This window comes from Taurulus bubalis, assembly GCF_910589615.1.
Source record: "Taurulus bubalis genome assembly, chromosome: 6".
NCBI lineage: Eukaryota > Metazoa > Chordata > Actinopteri > Perciformes > Cottidae > Taurulus > Taurulus bubalis.
The window spans coordinates 10,040,859-10,062,236 of NC_136594.1; the positions used below are offsets into that span (position 1 = coordinate 10,040,859).

The window sequence follows — 21,378 nt, forward strand, 5'->3', positions numbered from 1 at the left end:
GAGGAATTTAGTTAGGCGGAAGGTGCATACATTAGACATTAGACATTAGACGAGACAAACAACAATCAACGACAGCAACAGTGCAATGATGTCTAAATCAGATAAGGATAAAGTGCTCAGACAACAGATAACATTAATGTAAGTGTATGTTAAAGTGATGTGTGTTTAAGTTAAAGTTAAAGTTAAGTGTATGTGGCATTTTTTTTTTAAACAGTCTGTTGACGTCCCTCTCCAGAATAGTGAGGGTCGTCACTGGGGAGGGCGGTGATAGAGAGGCGTGAGCCCCTGATGGACTGGGGGAGGGTGGGCTGATGGTTTGTGGCTGGCTGTTGGGCCTGTGGGGGATGGCGTCAGGACTGCTCCATTGTCTATCAAAGCGACAGTAGAACTTGTTCAGCTCGTCTGCCAGGCGGAGGTTGTTCATGGCGTGGGGGGTTTTCGGCTTGTAGCTGGTAATCTGCCTGAGCCCTCTCCAGACAGAAGCAGAGTCACTTGCTGATAGCTGTTGTTGCAGTTTCTCAGAGTACAGTCGTTTAGCATCTCTCACCGCCTTGCTAAACCTGTATTTTGACTTTGTATACAAGTCCTTGTCCCCACTCCTGAATGCCTGGTCCTTTTGCAGCCGTAGCTTCCTGAGTTCTGCTGTGAACCAGGGTTTGTCGTTGTTATAACTCACCCTGGAGCTGGTTGGAACACAGCTGTCCTCACAGAAGCTGATGTATGAAGCTGCAGTACAGCCGGCAATCAGGACGTGGTTCAGACTTTTGAACCATGGTGAACTGTTGTCCACATATATATATATATATATATATATATATATATATATATATATATATATATATATATATATATATATATATATATTAAATTGATATTGTACGCTTGCTGGCTCACTGTAATGCTGTATAAGGTCAAGCCAGTTAATTTAAGCTATTGCTGTGCGCATTATGCCCAGTGTGATAAGACGATACATTCCTCTTGCCCCACATCACTCCATGTCAATCTGTTAAGGGAATTTGTCTCACACAATCACACTCTCTTTCCCTCGTGCACGCACGCAATCTGTCTCTCTTTGTAAAGCTTGCGCAGGCCTGTCTTAAGTGTCAAATTGTACAACTTCCCAAACTTATCAGGTTCTACAGAGTACGTGTTTAATTTATTTTTTCTTTCTGTCCCTGCATTCAGAGACCACTTCACTGTCGAAGTGCCATTACCAAGACTGGTTTTCCAGACCTTGCCAGAGGAAATTAAGGAGGGCAAGCCTCTGCGAGTATTTCCGGTGCTGTTTAACGTGGGCATCAACGAACAGCAAACAATAGCAGAGAGGTACTGCAGGCAGTGTTCACCCTAATCTGTTTAATTTAAGGACGATGGTTTTTGTGAACATGTTAAACAAGGCCAGTGTGGTCTTAAACTAATGAATATAAGATTTTTTTTTTAAACAGAGCCGTGCAAGGCGTTCTCTTTCATTCTTGATTCTAGCAAAGTGCATCTATTCCAGAAATGAAATCCAAATAATCCTTCTGGGCAGGAAACTTTAATGGCGTACTCACTTTTCCTCATCGGTAAAGAATGTTTAACGTTTTACTGTGTTGCATTTACTTATGTTAACTGGTTGAAAATGTTTAGGTATTCTCTTTTTTTAAAAGCAACTATTTTCATGGTTTATCACCCCTTTTTTCCACCTGAATGCAGCATTCACCGCTTGGCAAGTTTTCTTGATGCTTCACCATAACCGTCCTTATTCTCTTCATCCTCTAAGGTTCGGAGACATCTCTCTTCAAGAAAGAATAAACCAGAGGAACTTTGAGACGTTAGAGGCCTATTACAAATCATTAAGTGAAAAGGTGCCACTAGAATGTAAGTGCACAAATGTTTACTTTATTTTACCAAAGTGAAATGTCTATCTCTGAAATCTTTGCAAAATACTAGAACTTGTGCTCCACTGCTGCAGCAAAGTGAAGCATGCGCAGTTTCAATGATGGTGAAAGCAGTATTGGCAAGTAATTGTTTAAAACTGTTTTAGAATGCATTGATTATCTTAAGGAGTTTACCATACCAGGAGAATGTATACATTCATTGTCACTTTGTCAGTTAGCACCGGTCACTCCACTGCACACTTCATATTTAAACACTCATGCCACTTAACATACACTTAACTTTAACTTAAACACACATGTCACTTAACATACACTTACGTTAATGTTATCTGTTTGTCTGAGCACTTTATCTTATTTTGTAATTGATTTAAATATCATTGCACTGTTGCTGTCGTTGGCTGTTGATTGTTGTTTGTCTCGTCTAATGTATGCACCTTCCGCCTAACAAAATTCCTTGTTTGTGTAAACATTCCTGGCAATAGACGGTTTCTGATTCTGATTCTGAGAAAGCAAGTCTAGGAATGTGATCGTCGACCACAAAATGGGTTCAAGGATTTCTTTTCCTTTGTCAGCTAACATACATTAATCCTGGATTGAGCCTGGACCTCTGAGCTCTGAGTGCCAGTCTGCACTCACAGTTGTATTTTTTACCAGAGCAAGAGACAGAGCCACTCACTTGCAATGTGTTTTGTGCTTTGTATGAACAGGTCTACCATATTTTCAGACACAGACTGACATCAAAGAATTACTTGAAACCCTGGGCCAGAATGTAGTTACAAAGAAGAGAAAGAATGTGGAGATACTATGGATTGCTGGAACGGTGAGCAGTGTTTTTATTGTAACTTTACGTCCTTGTCAAGGGAGACTCTTTTCGTTGAACCACATAAATATACTTCCATCTTATTATCTGTGATCTGTAAACACTTAGATGTAGCTTTGAGTTTTTGACATATTGATATTTCATGGGCTTTAATGGGAGCCAAACCAAAAGTAACTGCCAGAGTATGATGGATTGACTTTGGAAGTCGATACTGTATAGACACTGATCTTTTACCTGGTTATTAATCATCTGTCAATGCATTGCTATACATGTTCTTACAGTGCTTTTGATTTTGATTTAGTTTTTTGATTTTTGCATTCTGTGCTACAGCACTCTGTGTTGAAGTGTTTACCATCTTCATCTTCTTAATGAATGTATTATCATGCTAATATTTTCTATTAAGCGTGAAACACAAAGTCCTGCTGAGGCTGATGAAACCAAAGTATAACAGTTCAAGCTTATTAAAGTGTATCTTCCAGGGGGTCACAAATGTCTCTTCAAAGTTTTGTGGCAATCCATCCAACAGTTTTTAAAACATTTCTTCTTTTTTTTTACGCTATATTTTAGATTTCTTTTTCTCCATTTAGTAGACAAGACAATGGCATCTTATCAACTTTCTAATGTGTACAGAAAGAAAAATAATATTGTAAACTAACAAAATAAACAACATGTGTTTCAGCACATATGACCACAATCATTTGAGGTAATCAGATTTAAAGTGTGCAAATACATAAAATGAGGCATTTTTTTGGAATTTGAGTCACTATTACTGGAAGGGAAAAAAAGGAACAATTTGCTTTTCGTGATGCATGTGACCATTACGTGTGTTTTTCTTTCCACTTCCCTCCAGATCTGCCGAAGGTTAAATGGCATCAGGTTTACCAGCTGTAAAAGTGCCAAAGACCGGACATCCATGTCTGTCACATTAGAGCAGTGTGCCCTCCTACGTGATGAACACCAGCTCAGCAAGGATTTCTTCATTCGTGCTCTGGACTGTATGCGGAGGTAAGACAGCGATAGATGATACTATAAAACTATTATGGGTGCAAGTTATTGTTCCAACCAATCCCAAACGGGCTGCATTTAAAAAGTCAATCATCCAAGTTAAATAAAGACATAGTTCTCCATTTTGACTCAGTAATATGTAGCCGTGCAGATAGTTTGGGTTTCATTGGTCAGATAAAATCTCAGAGATGTCTCTGAGATTTCTCTAGACTAAGAAAAACAAGTAACAACTTCTGTAGCAGCTTGTTGTCTCTCCAAAGCAAATGTTTTGGTTACTCTCCATGGTTCCTATGAAAGTGATTGTCAATGAGATATGTGGATTATCCCGAGTAACCAGGTTGTTATTTCTGGAAGGACACAATCTTAGGTTTTTCAAATTGGTTAATTAAGTGCTTCGAGGAGCACATATATAATACCATTATAGTCCCTTTGACTGCATTGGGTTGTCGGCAAATTTTTCAGCGTAAATATCTCAAAATCTCAGCTCGCAAATCTGAAACTAAGAGCATGGCTAGATGCTACAAGTGATAGAAATGTGCGTAAACTGACCTATCAGATTTAGCAGTTGCATCATTTAATCTATGAATAGACGTGATTACAAATGTCTGGTGAAATAAATAACCTGCACCCACAACACATGTTATGTGAGCAAAAGCTGACACCATCATCGCACACATCAAAGACATTTTGTCTGTGCCTTCGCCTCCCATCTCACCACCGTTGGATGTGCCAGTGTAAACATCATCATGTGTTCCCTCCACCATCACCGCCTTCCTTCACACATTCAGAGGCAACCATGCATGTTCCTATCAGTGCTGCAGGGACACTGCTGCCTTTAATGTTTGTGTGTGCCAGCAGGGTAAACATTTGCATCTGTCTAAATCCAATAAATTCTAACATTTTTTAAGACCTGCGGTGAAGTGCACATCTGAAATGCCTGTGGTAATGACCTGTACAGGCCAGCTGATGGCAGTTGTGTTAGATGAAGGAGTGGACATTACATGACCAAATAAAATACTGGAATTAACAACTGGCCACAACTCAATCACTCAATATATTCTACAACTAATCTGGATCAGAAATTGGTGATTAAAGTAATAATCTCGAAAACTCTTTAATCACAGAAGAAATCAAGGCAATGGTGATTGAGCCGATGGCCCACTGATGAAAGTTTTTCAATATCTGGTCATTTGCATTATTACGAACATGGAGGTCTGTGGCAACATTCCCGGGAAAAACTGCTGTATTACAGTTTTTCTCCATTGTATACACACACACACGCACACACACACATGCGCACACACACACACAAACACACAATAAAGCTATGCTCACAATTCTAAAAATGTGAAGCTCCAGACAAACAGACTCCAGCCTGCTCAACTCAAAGCACAATTCAAGTGATTTCACTCATTTGGAAATGCAAAGATCCCCAGGACAGAAATCGTAAGGATTGCCACTTTAAATAAGCTCATACTAAATCATACATACATAATAACCTGTTTTTATATGTACAACATCGATGGACCACACAGGAAGCAACTTAAAAAACTGTTACAATACTATACCCACTCGGATGGTGGGTGTCGAAGGGTTTACGAACTAGAAACATTGCTACAGTCAACACACTTAATAAATAACTCTTCACCCAACCAAATGGTTAATACATAAATAACTATACATGTTTGGTCTATTAGTGTAGTTAAAATAAAATAAATATTTACAGTAAGTTTGCTATTTCGAATTATCACAATCTACTCAATCTTGTGACAAGTTCATCAGATATCCTCATATACAGTAGAATGCATAATCAATTTGTAGAATATGGTAAATCCACTAATGCATTGATTTAACCTTGAACATAAATGTATACTGGTAATTGCATTAAAGACAATTACACATAGCCATGGGCACATGCAATAATGTGAAGTGGAATATATTAAGGATCTTGTTAGACAAAAACCTTCCTCTAAATGTATGTGTATCACACTATTATTATCACTTGGTGATGCCTGAAGAATTTCAACGCTCCTGCAGGGGAATGAACCGGTAGTAGATCATTGTGATGAAGTGATGAAGATCTAGTCTAAAAGGATAAAAGGAAGCTGCGATTTAGCTGTAATAGTACACTCCAATAAATTGCAGCGATATCCTCCAGGCACAATGAAGCGATACTCTTTGACCCTCTTCCATGTCTTTGACCTTTGACACCAGCTCACACATTGACAACAGTGACTTCTCAAAAGTCTGATTGCATTCTTAAAACACTATAAACAGCTCTACTTTGTTAAACCTCTATACTTAAATTGATTTGTTTTTAAAAGAAGAGGAACTTCACATTAATTTAGTGTTGAAGCGAGGTGAGGTAAGAGCGGATAATAGAGAAAGTTGACACATGTAAAAGATTCTCAAGTTGCAAATATGAACATTATAATCAGTTGTATTTCCAGTAGTACTTTTAGCTGACACATTTTTGTTCGTGTCAAACCGAAAGATTATCTGCGTTTTAATAGAATTAGCATGGAAATATTCTGTATATATAGATACTGGTTTAAAGCCTAATGTTTTTAAATTAATAAAACATTGCTGGATTTATCCGTACAACTGCACAAACGTAACAATAGAAACATGCTGATGTGCTTTAATTTTAACGGGTGTAAACTGCAACGTCAGCAGTCAACTGTGCTTCTAGTCAAAGTAAGTTTGTCTTGAGTTTTAAGGCTGATGCTGCTGATAAGACAAGCTGGACACCCATCCGTAATAAAAGTGGCTCCAGAAGCATTTTGACAGGCATCTTTTACTGATACTTGATAAGAACTTTGATATCAGGAAGTGTGTCCTTTATAACCTACTAGTTTATACATGTAGCCGTCAGGTATTTGGCTGGATGGTATTTGGCTCCACGTATGCTGTTTCTACCTCCAGCTTGTCTGTCTTTTCCTAGTTTTATTATCCACACAGGATAAAAAATCCTACAAATACGGGTTTTTACATGCCGTTTCACTCTTTACATAATTAGGTTTTCTGTACAAGTGACAGTGAGTCTCTCATAAACAGAGTGTGAATGGAGTGACATGCTATCCAAAAGGAAACTGAGGTGTCAAGCTTCACAAAAAACCTGTTGCTCCGCTAGCGTAAACAATGATTCTTCTGCTCTCGACTGAAGTAAAAGCTAATCAGCCGGATCATATGTCATGAAAACGCCATCTAAATCAAACTTTCCCTATTTTTTATTCATTCAGCCTTTATTTTAACAGGTCGGTCCCGTTGAGATACAATTATCTCTTTTCCAAGGGAAGACTGGCCAAGATAGCAGCATATACAAAGTTTCAACATACACAAGACACACAGAAATCCCATAAAACAGATAAAAGACATTAAAAGATAAAGCAACAGGACTAAAACTCCGGATTTATACCAAAACAAGAACAAGTGCGGTATGAAGCCGCTCCAATTTCCCTCACACGAGTCTTAAAAGTTTCGAGGTTGATAAGCTCCTTCAACTTTAAAGTTTTCTGCAATGCGTTCCAAGCAGCAGGTGCAGCGAACTTTTTTGAAATTGAAATGCCGAGATACTTGTAACAATTCACAAGTTCAATTTCATACCCTTGCAATGACAAAATGCTGGGTGGAGATACAGGCACTTTTCTGCCATTGGAAAATATCAACAGTTTGGTTTTGGTGGCATTCAAGACAAGTCTTAGTTCAATGAGCTGATTTTCCACAAGGTTAAAAGCAATTTGGAAGTTGCCAAGGGCCTCGGCAAGAGTGGTGCCACAACAGTATATATGTCATCAGCATAAAAATGAAATTTGGCATTTGGGACGTTACTGCCCAATATATTTACATAAATAACAAACAGAATCGGGCCCAGAACTGAGCCTTGTGGCACACCAGTAGAGACATTTAGCAGTGTGGATGAGGTGCCTTCAAAACGAACACATTGTTTTCTATTAGACAGATAATTATTAAACCAGCCAACGGCTTGCTTGGATAAACCTATATCAAGCAGGCCTTGCTTCAGAATGGAATGATCCACTGTGTCAAAGGCCTTTGAAAGGTCAACAAAGAGAGCTGTGCAAACTTTCTTTTGATCCAGCCAGTCTATTAAACTTTCCCTATACAATGTGCATCATACTGCATGCCTCCTCTCTCCATCCTCAGCCAGCCAAGTCATTTCATTGTGCGGCGTCGTGAGTCTGCTCCTCACATTTCTGCTCCGTTCATCACTGCCTGCTTGTCTGTGGCTCTTTGAGGCAAAGTCTGTACTAATGGCTCTGTGTCTAAGTTGGCCTTCTGGTCGCAGCCTGGTATGATCGCTCAAGTGATCAATCTGCGCTGCAAGTCCCACTCAGACAGCATCTAGACTGTACTAACACCGCCGGTTTTTGATCTGTTCGTTCTGTTTCACTCCGATGGGCGCCCCTGCAGTCGGCTGACCGAGGGAGACATTGGGCAGTGGGAGGACCCTGAGGCTGGCGCCGTGACAGACAACAAACCGGCGTCACGACACTTTTACCCCATTGCCCTGCTGCTCGTTAGCTCGCACTTACTGGTTGTGTGGCTCATTTTAAGTCTTGTTTTTCTGCTTGCAAAATATCAATAAATTGCTGACAATGCCATCTCTACTCACTCCTTTTTCTGTGTTTGCTGGTTTTTCTTTTTTGAGTGGTGGTAGTGAGATCTGACTGGCTTCCTCCTGTAAAGTTAATTAGCGCGAGTGATTTCATATCGATGTCAAGCTGTGAGGCGCTAGCCCCTAATCAGTGGCGGATTGGGGAAAATAGATTTAAATCAGGTGGTATTAAGTATAATAACCTTGATTTGCAAGGAATCTTTTCTGACAAGCTTTAAATGAGTCCTTAATATCTGACAAAAACACACTTTATTGAGAATATGTTAAATCTAGGTTCACACTAATTGGATATTAATATACATTAAGTTTACATTGACTCGCAGACATGTCATTCTAAGATGCCTCTGCCTGGCATTACTCAATACAGTGTTCAAAGCTTTCTGACTTCCCGTCCATGACTGTGTTACCCCCAAAACCCATTAATCCATACCAAAAAAATTAAATCTAAAAAAGAGAAAGGTCACAAAGGTACTCTTTTGTTTAAAAACAAAAGCTTGGTTCAGCTGCAGATTAATACTCAGGTATTTGTATGTGGGTCCACAATAAACTACAGTTCCTATGTTCATCATAATGAAAGAAGATCTCCCGCATTGCAACAGTGGGCTCGTTGATGTGTGTTTAATAATCAAACAATACTTGTTAGTGGGATCAATTAAGTGTTGTTTTTGGTCTTGTCATGTGTTTTTTTTTTATCAGGGAAATATAGAGTATTGACAGCCTAGTCCTGTTAACTAAGAGAGGCTGTATGTGACACATCCTTTGAGGATTATATTGCTCAGAAGGTTAAAACAGTGGCAGCTACCACACATGCAGTACACATGTTCACATCTGGTTAAGGCATGTGGCTGAGGTACTGTGTGTACAAATGGATGTGCTTTGTTGGAGTTAAACATAAGCCTGTTCATCAGTTTCTGCAATACAGCTAACATGCACACTTCACAAGATAGTGTTTCATTGTCAGCTGAGAAGGAGTTAACCGAAGTTATTTAATTTACTCCAGACAATAACTGTTCTGCAGACCTTTAGACCTTTGCTCCTGCTGTTTCGGGGGCCGACCATCTGTCTTTCTTACATTCTTTCTACTGTCTCAACAACAGTAAAACAGCTTGTGTTTTTTTGATCATGGTGCGCTCTGTGTATCTGTGTGAGTGTAGCTCTTGGCTGATTTCAGCACTTGGTGTTAGAGAGAGCTCAACACACTGCAGCTTGAGAAAACACAAGCAGATGGGGAACCAGATTCACCAATCTGATACACTTAGGAAGCGTGCCACAGATGAGCTGAGATGTTGTTAGATCCGAGTTGTGATTGAGGTGTGTATTGGATTTAATTATTTGTAAGTATTAGGACAGCAGCTTTCATTGTTTTGGCTCCAGCACACTAGATCCCCCACTGTTGTGTGGAAATGAGGATAAGCACCTTCAAAAGCATGAAAGTTGTTACTAAAATCGAAACTAAACTGTCATAAAATGTAATCACAGCATTTTTGGCAGTGTGGAAGCATGTATGTCAGCAGTTGCGGCTTACAATGAAATGGAGGGTATGGAGGCAGCTCCACGAGAACAGACAGGTTCACTTCCTTTTTTAAGGGCAAACCACAGTTGTCTGAATCCTGGAGGACGGCTCGTTGGTCATGTTTCTGGTAATGTAACCGTCTGGCTTCGTGCCCAAGACCAAGTGGTGCAAGTGAAGGGAGAACAAATTCTTAGTGAAAATGACAAATGAATCATACAAAGACTGTAAACAGTTCAATATATTAAACCATGGCCCCTGAGAATTCAGCACTCTGATGTGTTGGACACTTATGATGCAGGTGTCTGTGCTCACAGCTGGAGCAGCTGGGAGTAGATATCTGCTCAGGGAGAACCAAGCAAGTTTAATTTAACATTTGTTCCATATTTGCGTGAATCTGGACGTCCAAATAACCACTAACAGAAAAACCTCCCTACTTCCGGCACCCTTTCTTTGATCATACCCATCGTTCTACTCAACCTTCATTTTGATGTTAACTACACATCTGTAAAGTTTCCTGACTGTATCGTGCACTTTTGCTGTCACAAAGCTCTGTGAGAAAAAAGGGAAAACAATACCAGCGTTGCTGTCGCTGCTGGTAAAGACGTGGAGAAGTCGCAGGTAAGAGTTACGCTAAGAGTTAGGAGAGCGAGATACTGAAGGATTTATTTTTTTACTTTAATCAATGGCATTTTGTTGGCAAGCGGCCATGGTAGAAGCAGGAGGGCCTCTAAACTCTCAAAGTTTGTACGTTGTATATTATTATATTGTTCCCCCATTACAATCATGGAAGTAACAATTTATTAGGTATCATCCTTTAACGTCATATGTTTTTAGGCAAAATCTGTATCCCAAAAACTGAATTTGCAACACACATGTGTTACGGTCTGTGTGATAAATCAGACACAAGCTGCTACGTAATGATCTGAGCTCTTTAAGGACAACTGAACAACTACTGAATGGTGAGATGTTCCTGTCTGTGTTTTCCAAAGTCAGGAATAAACACAACTTGAGTCTAATCAAGATCAATGGTTTGACTCTTGAACTATAGCAAACAGAAGGGACAGAAAGTCTCAGAAAATTGTTCAGAAGATTGAAGTGGCAACAGCAGCTGTCTGGGGAGATCTTTGCAGAGATGTGATCGTGTAATCCACAGTTTACCATAATACATAATGGAACAAGACGGTTCACTGTAAGATGCTTCATTATGTTCCTTGTTTATACTACACCAGCTCGACATCCTTGAAATATTACACAAGTGTCAAATGTGTCATATTTTGTTTATTTTTTATTTCTTCAACAACAAAAATACTTAATTCAATAAGAACACAAATTATCATTTTGAGAAGTCATCTTGTTTAGGGACTACATTTAATCATATGTTGTGTCTATCATCAGAAACATCATTTAAAACTCATTCATATTTCCTTTTTTGTTTTCCTTTCTTTCCTTCCCCTCATTCCTCTTTTCCTTCTTTTTTTTTCAATCACCAGAGAAGGATGTCGGATTGAGAATGTTCAAAAGAATATTAGATGCAGGAAATATGCCTTCAACATGTTGCAGCTGATGGCCTTTCCCAAGTGCTACCGACCACCGGATGGTACTTACGGTAAAGTCGACTCGTGAGGACCTCGGCCACAGGCGTTGTGTGTTACCCCAAGTTTAAATATGGTTCAAATCTTTTATTGTTTTTAACCAAAAAAAACTTGGCTGGATTGTATATTTTGCTGATTAGTGTTATGTTGGATGTGTTCATCGATTTCAAAGCTGGATTTGCCAAACACGTGTTATTTGTAAAATGAATGCACTTTCCATTATTGCCTTGTTTATTTGTCGTGACCTAAGCAGTGTGGGCCAACCACAGTTTGTAGATGATCCCTGTGTGTCTGTACAGTGTGTTGATATCTTTCTTTAGGCTTTAAGCAGTGTGCATAAATAATTCCCCTCTCGCTGAAATGAAATGTGTGACAAAGGCTCAAAGGCCCATTTATTACCTTTTCTGAGCTATTTCGGAGCTGATTGCCTCTTAGTGAGCTCCATTCACCGACAGTGAGCTTCAAAAGGCTTTTTTTTTAAATGCTAGTTAGGTAACTACAGTGATTTTTGTGGTATAAATACTGCTCTCCACAAGTATTTGGAAACAAACTGTTCCTCATTCCATGTTTGGATGTTCTCAGTTTTACATTATGCAAGATTTCTGCAGTTCTTGAGTAATTGTTCTCTACATTTTCATGTAATCACATATTCAGGTCCAAACATTGCCTATATAGTTTTTGACTGATGCAGACACATTTTTCATTCATTTGTAATAAGTAACATACCAGCATTTTAAAGCATACGCTAAATTCTGTTTCCTAAGTCATGTTATTATTTTAATGGTTGCACTCAAGCTTTTTCATAATATTTGTATTTCTCAAGGTACAGGCCAGAATGAGGATTATTGGACCAGCGTTTCTGAATGCAATCAAATCAAATTCAATTATTTATTTTTGTATTCTAAAATGATTTTATACTTTAAGGGTTGATACTTTGGACTTTAATGCATGCGTGTTGTGTTAAACATTGAACATTTACAATTGTATATTGTATTGAAATGAAATAAAAGAATGTATTGATGTTAATATGTGTGATTGTATAATGATGAATGTGTGACGTTTTGCATACTGTTTACATCTATTTTCCCAAGTGTGCTTTATTTGAGGCAAACTGCTCCAGTCATAAATACAGTCCACAGAAGTTCAACTAACACTCTCAAATAGATGAGAAGATGATATAATCTTTGGCTGGATAAAACAAAGATAATCTCTAAAATGTTGTATCTGAAATTAAACACTTGAATCCCCAAAGAAATTCAGATTTTGAGTATCAAGTAGTCTGTATTCTTAAAAAGGTGATTTGCTTCTTCAATAGCAGCAGTATTCAGCTTCAATTCACAGCAATAACTTTTGGATTCCAATAGCCACCCAGGGGTCACGGCAAAAAAAAAAGAAGAAGAAAACGTGTCAAATCATTCCTGAAGCATAACTCGGCCTCTGCCCATTATCTGTATGATCAGTATGTTCCAACAATCCTCCCTTTTACTTGAATCCTTCACCTTTCAGCCGATGCTTGGGATCATGGTATGCAGTCTTGTCTCTGGACCTCTAGAATAAGGACTGTCTTTGCCAAATTCCTCGATTACCAACTTCTCATCCATGCTGGCCAAGTTTCATCAGCAAGTGCCAAACTTGAGACCCAGACCAGAGGTTATGTCTTTCTTTACATCATCAATTACTGACTGTGGGCTCACCTGGTTAATGCAATTCAGAACTTTAGAACAAAGAGCTCAAATACGGATTTTCTGTCATGGCGTTTCGGAATAATACCATGATAAGAACCTTTTATGTAATTTCTCTAATTCCAAACAGACCATCATTTGTTGGGCTTTTTTTTTTTACTTACTTAAAAATAACCTGTGGATATATATATATATATATATATATATATATATATTTTTTACCTCTAGTATCGCTAAGGATCAATTATATCAAGTGGCTGGCAGTTTTGCATTAGGGCTTGAATTTCTTCACATCCTGACATCTGCTTGAGGCTATTCCACCAAACATCAGTTGGGAATGGAAATGCACCGAGAAACAAAGCAATGTGCCAACAAAAGCAGTGAAGAAGAAGAATACAAGCAAACAGACAATCATGCAACCAATACACAGTTACATGTTTAAGTGTTTTATCAGGAAGGAGCTGCAATCAGCATGTTTGCTAGACCTTAAGGATAAACACGTCGCACTTTGGCGAGTGCATTCAGACCAACTTTAGCTTTGCATGGCTCCCTTAATCTTTTGAATGAGGCCAGTTTGTCAACGCAGGGCGCTTCTGCAAAAAACACACGAGTCGCTCAATGCATGGCGCTTTGTTGGCCAGAACGTTCCAGAGTTGTAATATCGTGTGTGGTTTGGTGTCTGATAATATTGCATGTCTCACTCGTATCTGATGCAACACGTCTGCACCAAAACAGACACTTGCATTGATTTTATGAAGGCCGTTTTCAGTCTGAATGCCCATAAAGTAAACAAGCAAACTCTATAAAGCACATTTATCAATCATTTGAGATGAAACAAAAGGCTAAAATAAATAAAATGAAATACTTCATAGTTTTGGTATTATTTAATGGAGTGAGCAAACTATTCTAAAGATACTGGAGTTCATTAAGTGTATACTGTATAATAAGTGGCACATTCGGTAGTGTATAGCAGAGAGCTTATTCATAATACACATTCTGGATACAGTACATGCTGCTACTGTTAGCTACTTCCTGGTACTTCACTCAAAACTGTAAAACTGAAAGGTAGGTTGTGCCGCACAGTGGCAGAGACTTCATGTGCACAGTTATAAACGGTCAATGGCTTGAGATTCAGTTATTCCAGCCATTTAAACTTATATTTTAAAATACAGGACGGCATGCTTTTTCACAGGTGTGATGTACAATGTGATATTTAAAAAATAAAAACAGCCTTAATTCTTTACAAATATTTACAAATACACATTTGTAGCTTATACTGTATTTACATCACATTACGTTGTCCGACTATTCATTTCTTGCAAAAGGCTAAAGAGTCTTTCCAGGAATACTGTAATATTTTTAAGTGAGTATGCTTCACATGGTGGACAGTCAACCTAAAATTCAAAAGAGACACAAAACGTATATTTAAACATGAATAACATTCATATTTTAAAAGTGAACATGTAAATAAACGCTCATATGGCTCAGAGGCTTTGTGTAATGTCATGTGTTGCACTGGTGGTAGAACATAATAATGTATCAGTCATGAAAAGTTTGTTTGCGAAGGTTTTTCACGTAAACATTGATGACAGAGTCTAGCTTCATCAGTGGCTATGCGAGAGCGACAGGCAGTTAAAAAGGTAAGGACAGACCCTCCGAGGGGGGTTTAGTTAACGGGACTTACATGGTGGTCTGAAGGCAGGCTGGCATTGAACTCAAAGATGCAATGTGCTTTATGATCCTGAATTTCTTCTTCAACAATGACCATCATCAACTCCAACATGTAACATCTGAGCGATATCATCTTACAGTTTTCCTTGGAAAGAGAGAAATGAACAAGAATTGACATATGTTTGTGCACATTACGCAGATAATAACGCCGCCGAGGCGGAAACTTAATCAAGCTCACAAATCAATTACATAACGTGAATTCTGTGTTAAGTTTATTCTTTTTAATAGTACCACCGCTTTCCAAGCTAGACAAGTATTTCGCTGCACAATAAATAGAATAGCTATCTGTAAACCGATGTCATTGTGGTGTTCTGAGTTGTTGGCAATATTCTATAAACAAATCCCATGAAAAGCCCAAAACTAACAACGCCTCAGTCCTCCGATTATAACTTTCTGACTTCCCCGTCCAATGCTGCTGAGCCCATTTATACTGGAGACATAAAGCTTGAAAAATGGTCACAAATAACGTCAGAATGCTAACATGCTGATATTTAGCAGGTATAATGTTTTCCATGTTCACCATCAGAGTTTGGTGTCGAACGTTCTAGAATTGGCTAATTAGCACAGCACAGAATAATCATTTCCTAAATCAGCTGGGCCCTGTAGTTTTCAGCAAATGTTACTCAAATATGGGTACAATTGTTGGGACTTTTTTCAGCTATGGATTGATACACATTTGGTGCAGTAGTGAGTATGTTTACTCCATAAATGACCGTGACCATGTTCATTGCAATGACTGTGCAACAGTGTGACTCTGTGATGTTTATAACTATGTTAATAGTTAATACAGGCGTTGGCTAGACAGATGACACGTGTTAGAAGGAGCAATTCATAGTTGATTTTGGTCCTTTTCATAGGGTTGGTTGACAATAAGAAAAAAATCACTGTAATGCAAATCTTATCCTTTATGTTTATATTGGAACATCATTGACTCAACATGTCCTTAAAGTGTCGCTTACTTTTACTACTTACTTTAACGTCACTAGTTGACGGAGCATACAGCATAGCCTCAGATTTCTGAAAAGGGTTACGAAGAAAACCAGCAATGATACAATTAAACACATTTTTTAATATTTAAAAAAAAAATTGAACAAAAACGAACCAGTACATGTGTTAAAACGGATACAGAAAAGAAAATCATACAACAAAGTATCAGAGGATATAAGAATATGATGATTTCTACATCTGGTGTAAAACAAATGCTCTTATCATAAGTGGTAAAACACAAACATAAAACAAAGTAATATACCTTCTCTCACCTCAATGGCATTTTTCAGTCTTTCCGACCTCAAGCACTTTAGTAGATGAAGTGTAGGAGGCTCAGGAGCAGCACACGTGGAAGTACTCAGGAGGCTTTAAGAGAATGAAGAGACACTAATTACAATATATTAATTATGAAGATGTGGTGTCTTTTTGTTGTTTTTAGTTTTTTAACAGTGTTTCTGCATCTACATAAAAACACTTCAAATGAATGCAAGTAGATGTATAATGATTAATTTCTGATGAAACTTTTACAGTATTTCCAAGCCGTTTATACTTGTATGGATGAGCAATATCAAGTTATACAAGAGCAAAGAAAATTCACTAAATTTCATGCACATAACATTCTTTTTTAATTCCCCAACTATTCACAACTATAATTCTAAGAAGAATCCTTTGTTGTTCATATTTTAATATTTCCCTGAACAACGTTGGGTATCTGACTTAACTTTGTGTCGTATTTGTTAGTGTGTTTTTTCTATTTTCATTACTGATTATATAAATATTTGATATGTATGATTAACCAATAAACAAGTCACACACTGTATGCCTACCTCAGAACTAAGAAACAAAGCCAGACCTGAGTTTTGTGAACCTCTCTGCAAAGGTGACAGGTCAACTGGAACTGGACCCCTTTCTGGAAAAACACACAGAAATACACGTTGAGCTTGGATGAATCTGTTATGAGTCAGTAAGACCAATTTTACCGTAACGTCATATTTATTATATAGATTTTAATATTACATTATAATTATTTACTCATCTTGGGGGAGAGCGACTTAATTCTCTGTTCAGGTAGACGTTACTCCAAAATATCTTTACATAGCAAATAGTGGTTTGGTGGTGTGTTAATGTTCAGAAAGTTAAATACAGAGCTTTTAAGTCCTCTCCACTCTAAAATGTGTTTTTCCTTATTGTTCTTCACTGTGCAGAAGTATGAAGTAAGAATGCAGTTTGACACTAGAAGTGTCTTTTAAAACACTCAATTAACATTGACAATATTCTGGATTTTTCAATGAGCGAGAAGGAGAAGAAGTTATTTTTTGGTGCAAAATCAACAGACAAATTAATCATCAAAGCAGAGTATTTTTCTCTTAAAACATGTCTTGAGGAGATTTTTTTTAAAATCATTACTACCAGTGAAAACATTTAGACAACAAGGATTTGGTGGTACAGTTTGTCTTGATTTGTTGGAACAAATGCGGACTTGCCCAAAAAGGCTGCCCACTCTCTTTCACTTTTACTGTTTAAAGTGTCAGCATTTTGTCTCTTTTCTGGTTCATCCTTTGAGGCGATGTATATGTATATTTGATCATTGACCATTTGTAGGGTTCTTGTTGCTGATGTTGTTCCACTTGTGTATAAGTTGACATTAAAGCACATACTACCGGTATGTACAAATATAAATCGATATACAAAAGTATATATATATATATATATATATATATATATATATATATATATATATATATATATATATATATATATGTGTGTATATGAACATAACAATAATATTAGTAATAGTGCAGTAGGACTGATTCATGTTTCATCAGAGTGACGGCCAGTGGAAAGAAGCTGCTCTGGTGTCCGGTGACTCTGCTACCATTCAGAAAATGAGAGGTATTTGGCATCCGGGGGAGCCTGTGCCGGCCCCGACCAATACGCTGGCCCCGTCTCTGCCGAGCACAATGCTGTCAAGTTGAAATCATATAAAGATTGCTCTGAAGTTCCTGATTCACTGCAGTGATAATCATCCGTGTGCAGTGGGTGTTTGTAACTCGGAGCATTTGGGAGCCATTTGAACGGTGTGAAGCTGATTCCACGTTATATTTTTCATTAGCTTTTGATTTAATTAAGGTTAGTTTGAGGTGTTTATGCTACAAATCAGTGTGCCTTCAGGTAACGTGTCTGCTCATAGTTTATTGGTTGCATCTTTGTTGTGTTGTATTTCAGCCACAGAATGGGCTCAACGTTAAATTTCCCTTTTGTCTCACTGAACACAAAGGGTGGGTGTGTCAGGCTTCCAGTAAAGAGGACAAGGTGTATCATGCTATTTGGTTAGATAACACCTTGCGCAATACAAATAGGATTCTGTTGGGCAATGTTGGATTACGGTTGTTGAATATTATATTGGAAGAAGGCTATGCGATGTAGATCTGTAACTAACAGTTATTTTCATCATTGATTGATGTGATTCAATTGCTTTTATAATAATTTACTTTATAGAGTGTCAGACAAAAGTAAAAAATACTTATCACAGTTTAGAGCTGACGTCTTTATGTTTGTTTTTCACAAATGGTCCAAAAACAAAGATTCTCTATTTCTGATGATATAAAACAGGGTAGAGTTGCAAATAGAAACAAGCGGTCTATATTTTTATATGATTCAAATGATGAGTTTGTTACTGTCTGTCGCCTTTAACAACAGTAATGCAGCATGTTTAACACACAGTGGTAAATCTGGGGCAGTCAATTGTTTAGATTAGGCTGCCTATATGACCCATGTGAAGCTGAAAAGTAAAAAAAAAAATACGCAGTAGTTGTGTGACAAGTAAAGATATCTTTAAGAGAAATGAGTATAAAGAATCGGAAATCATTAAAAGTTAATTGAACGCATTTGTTCCAACCAAATCCTTGTTTAATGATTTTAAAGATCTCCTCAAGACACGTTTAAAGAAAAAAATACTATACCTTATGAATGTATTTCTGAAAAATGACATCTTCTCCTTCTCGCTCATTAAAGATTTCAGAATATTGTCCTTTTCAAATTGAAATATTTATATATACTAATGTCAATCTCTGCATATTCATACGTCTGCACAGTGAAGCTCATGTGTTCATCCAAGTGAATAGCAAGAAGGAAAACACATTTTAAAGTGGAGGGGACATAAAGGCACCGTATTTAACTTTAACACAGCACCAATGAGAATGAAGTCGCTCTTCCCCTGAGATGAGTTCATAATTATAATGTAATATTAAAATCTATAAAATAAATATAACATAATAATAAATAAACCCTGAAATCAGGCCCTCTGCATAGCAAGTACTGTTACTTTTGATTATTCAATTACTTTTACATAAGTATGATTTTAAATAATAATAATAATAATAATAATAGTAAGAAAGTTTAATTGTAGTGCTTCTTAAAAACAACTTTACAAAGTGCTTTATACAAAATAAGCAATAAAATCAAAGACACTAAATTAAAATAAGCAATGCAGAAACAGACAGATATAAATCTACAATTATACAGCATATTAAACATAGTGAGATTTTGAGCATCAATAATAAAGTTTGATGTTGTGCTTCAGAGAATCACTCCAGAGTCATGGGAGTTTCTTGACAGCAAGGACACGATTCCCTCGAGTCTTACATCTGGACACATCTGACAGGTTCTTGACAAACTCCTCTCGGCTGTTTACAAGTTAGTAAGAGTGGAGTAACTTTGAAGAAAGATATCTTGAGCATAAAAGTAATCAATAAAATCTTAAAGCCTTCCTCCGCTCATAAACATGCCTTGCTTATTGTCACATCACTTTGTTTGACAGTGGAAGGCTGTTCTCATATTCATCTGCTGACACGCCTTCCTTATTGTCACATCACTTTGTTTGACAGTAGAAGGCTGTTCTCATATTCATCTGCTGACGGAGGAAAGCTTCTCACCTTAAATTTTAGTCAAAGGCGTACATACATGATCATAATTGAGAAATCATAACTGGTTTGGAGGCCAATCATGGTTCAGTATGTTTAGAGGGCAACTAAGTGTGATGTTAAAACGCGAAAGTGCACAAACGGTGTGGACGAGTAGGAGATTTTTGAAATGAACAACATTTTTATTAAGTCTCAAAACACGTCTTAAGTGAATCTTTAAAATTTTGCTTTTGAAGCATGAATAATAATAATAATCCAAAAACAAATTCAGCGGTGAAATGTAATGTAATCAAGCACACTTTACTTGAGTATTTACTACTTTAAACAGCTACATTTTAGAGAAAGATGTTGTAATTTAATACGTATATTTGTCTTTTTTTGTTTCAAAATACTCTTCACACTAAGATTATTCATGCAGAATACACAAGTACACAATACAACATGATGCAGTGTTTAGTTATGAACCAATGTATTTGTTATTTGTGTTATTCTATTTACTTAATATTTGTTATTGCATTCCATCTGACAATTCACGTCTCTTTAAATGATGATGCAACAGCTGTGACATCTTAAAGATGGATCAGCTTTCTATGGATACACTTGAAACCAGCATACGTTAGTATGAGCATTATACATAATAATATTATACTCTGAAAGGAGTGTTACCTTAACTTTATATTTTACTGTATTTATATATAGTTGTACTCAACTCACATTTTGAATGCAGGACTTTCACTTGTAATAGAGAAGGTAATACTCTAATTATAATACAATTGGGCCTTTTGCATGATAAATATGTCAATAGTTTAGATTTTAAGTACATTTTAATGTTGTCAAAATTAGTATTATGAATTATAGCCCTCTATCCTACTCATACTAGCCCACATTATGGTATTACTTTCTTCAATGAAGTAGATAGTTATTTTTTGCAGCATGAAAATGGGAAAATATTTCCAGGTATCTCAAAGTATGTAATTATGTTCTAACTACACTCTCCGACACCGACTACTAGGAAAGTGCACACACAGTTTAATAACCAGCAGCTAAACGGCCTGACGGGCTCGTGCCTCCTGTTGCTTCTCTCCGCTTCTAGCTGTTTGTTTGTTGTTATGTAATCACTCTTGGAGCCATTTACAAGCAGCAAAACAGAAGGAGGAGCGTGTTGAACCAGATTAGGGCCTCTGCTATAAAGCGAAAGTGAAACTACCTCAAGACAGTCCTGGTGGCTTGTTTGGTCTCAACCAAATAACCATAATGGTGCACGGTTCACCGACGGCACAATACATATCTCCTGTGGACGCACGTGGAACTTTAGGTTGACACACCTCCGGTCATTACGCACCAAGTATTTCATGCCGCTGTGAACTTTGCCAGTGTTCCCGGTCTTCCTAAATGAAAACGTGTACTTCTACTTCATGTTCACCCCTTGAGGTGCAGATAGGCAACAGGTTGGTTACACTTTTAGCACAGAAAGTCCGCTCACCGCGCGCTGCTCTCCGGGGCATGTGGGCTGGACGAGGATTCCCGGGAACGCCGTCATGATGTCTGTCATCTGCGTAGCGGCCGCGGTCGCTCTCCTTTCCAGCGGAGCAACAGGCCAAGATCACAT

The 21,378-nt window shown here is 37.7% G+C and overlaps 2 protein-coding genes across 2 annotated transcripts in view; one reads left to right on the top strand and one right to left on the bottom strand.

Moving 5' to 3' along the window:
• inpp4b (inositol polyphosphate-4-phosphatase type II B) overlaps nucleotides 1-12,631 on the top strand; it is a 127,101-nt gene extending 114,470 nt beyond the window's left edge. The window contains exons 18-22 of the mRNA XM_079219485.1: nucleotides 1,186-1,326; nucleotides 1,763-1,860; nucleotides 2,588-2,700; nucleotides 3,551-3,705; nucleotides 11,345-12,631. Coding sequence (XP_079075611.1) covers nucleotides 1,186-1,326; nucleotides 1,763-1,860; nucleotides 2,588-2,700; nucleotides 3,551-3,705; nucleotides 11,345-11,477 — 640 coding nt within the window. The 3' untranslated portion in view covers nucleotides 11,478-12,631. The remainder of the gene's footprint in view (nucleotides 1-1,185; nucleotides 1,327-1,762; nucleotides 1,861-2,587; nucleotides 2,701-3,550; nucleotides 3,706-11,344) is intronic.
• Nucleotides 12,632-14,035: 1,404 nt separating this feature from the next.
• Nucleotides 14,036-21,321, bottom strand: il15 (interleukin 15; the record flags this gene model as incomplete). The annotated part of the gene is made up of 6 exons (XM_079219984.1): nucleotides 14,036-14,522; nucleotides 14,813-14,944; nucleotides 15,832-15,876; nucleotides 16,119-16,212; nucleotides 16,674-16,756; nucleotides 21,253-21,321. 6 exons carry the CDS (start codon nucleotides 21,319-21,321, stop codon nucleotides 14,421-14,423), a joined length of 525 nt encoding a protein of 174 aa, XP_079076110.1. The 3' UTR covers nucleotides 14,036-14,420.
• Nucleotides 21,322-21,378: the final 57 nt, after the last annotated feature.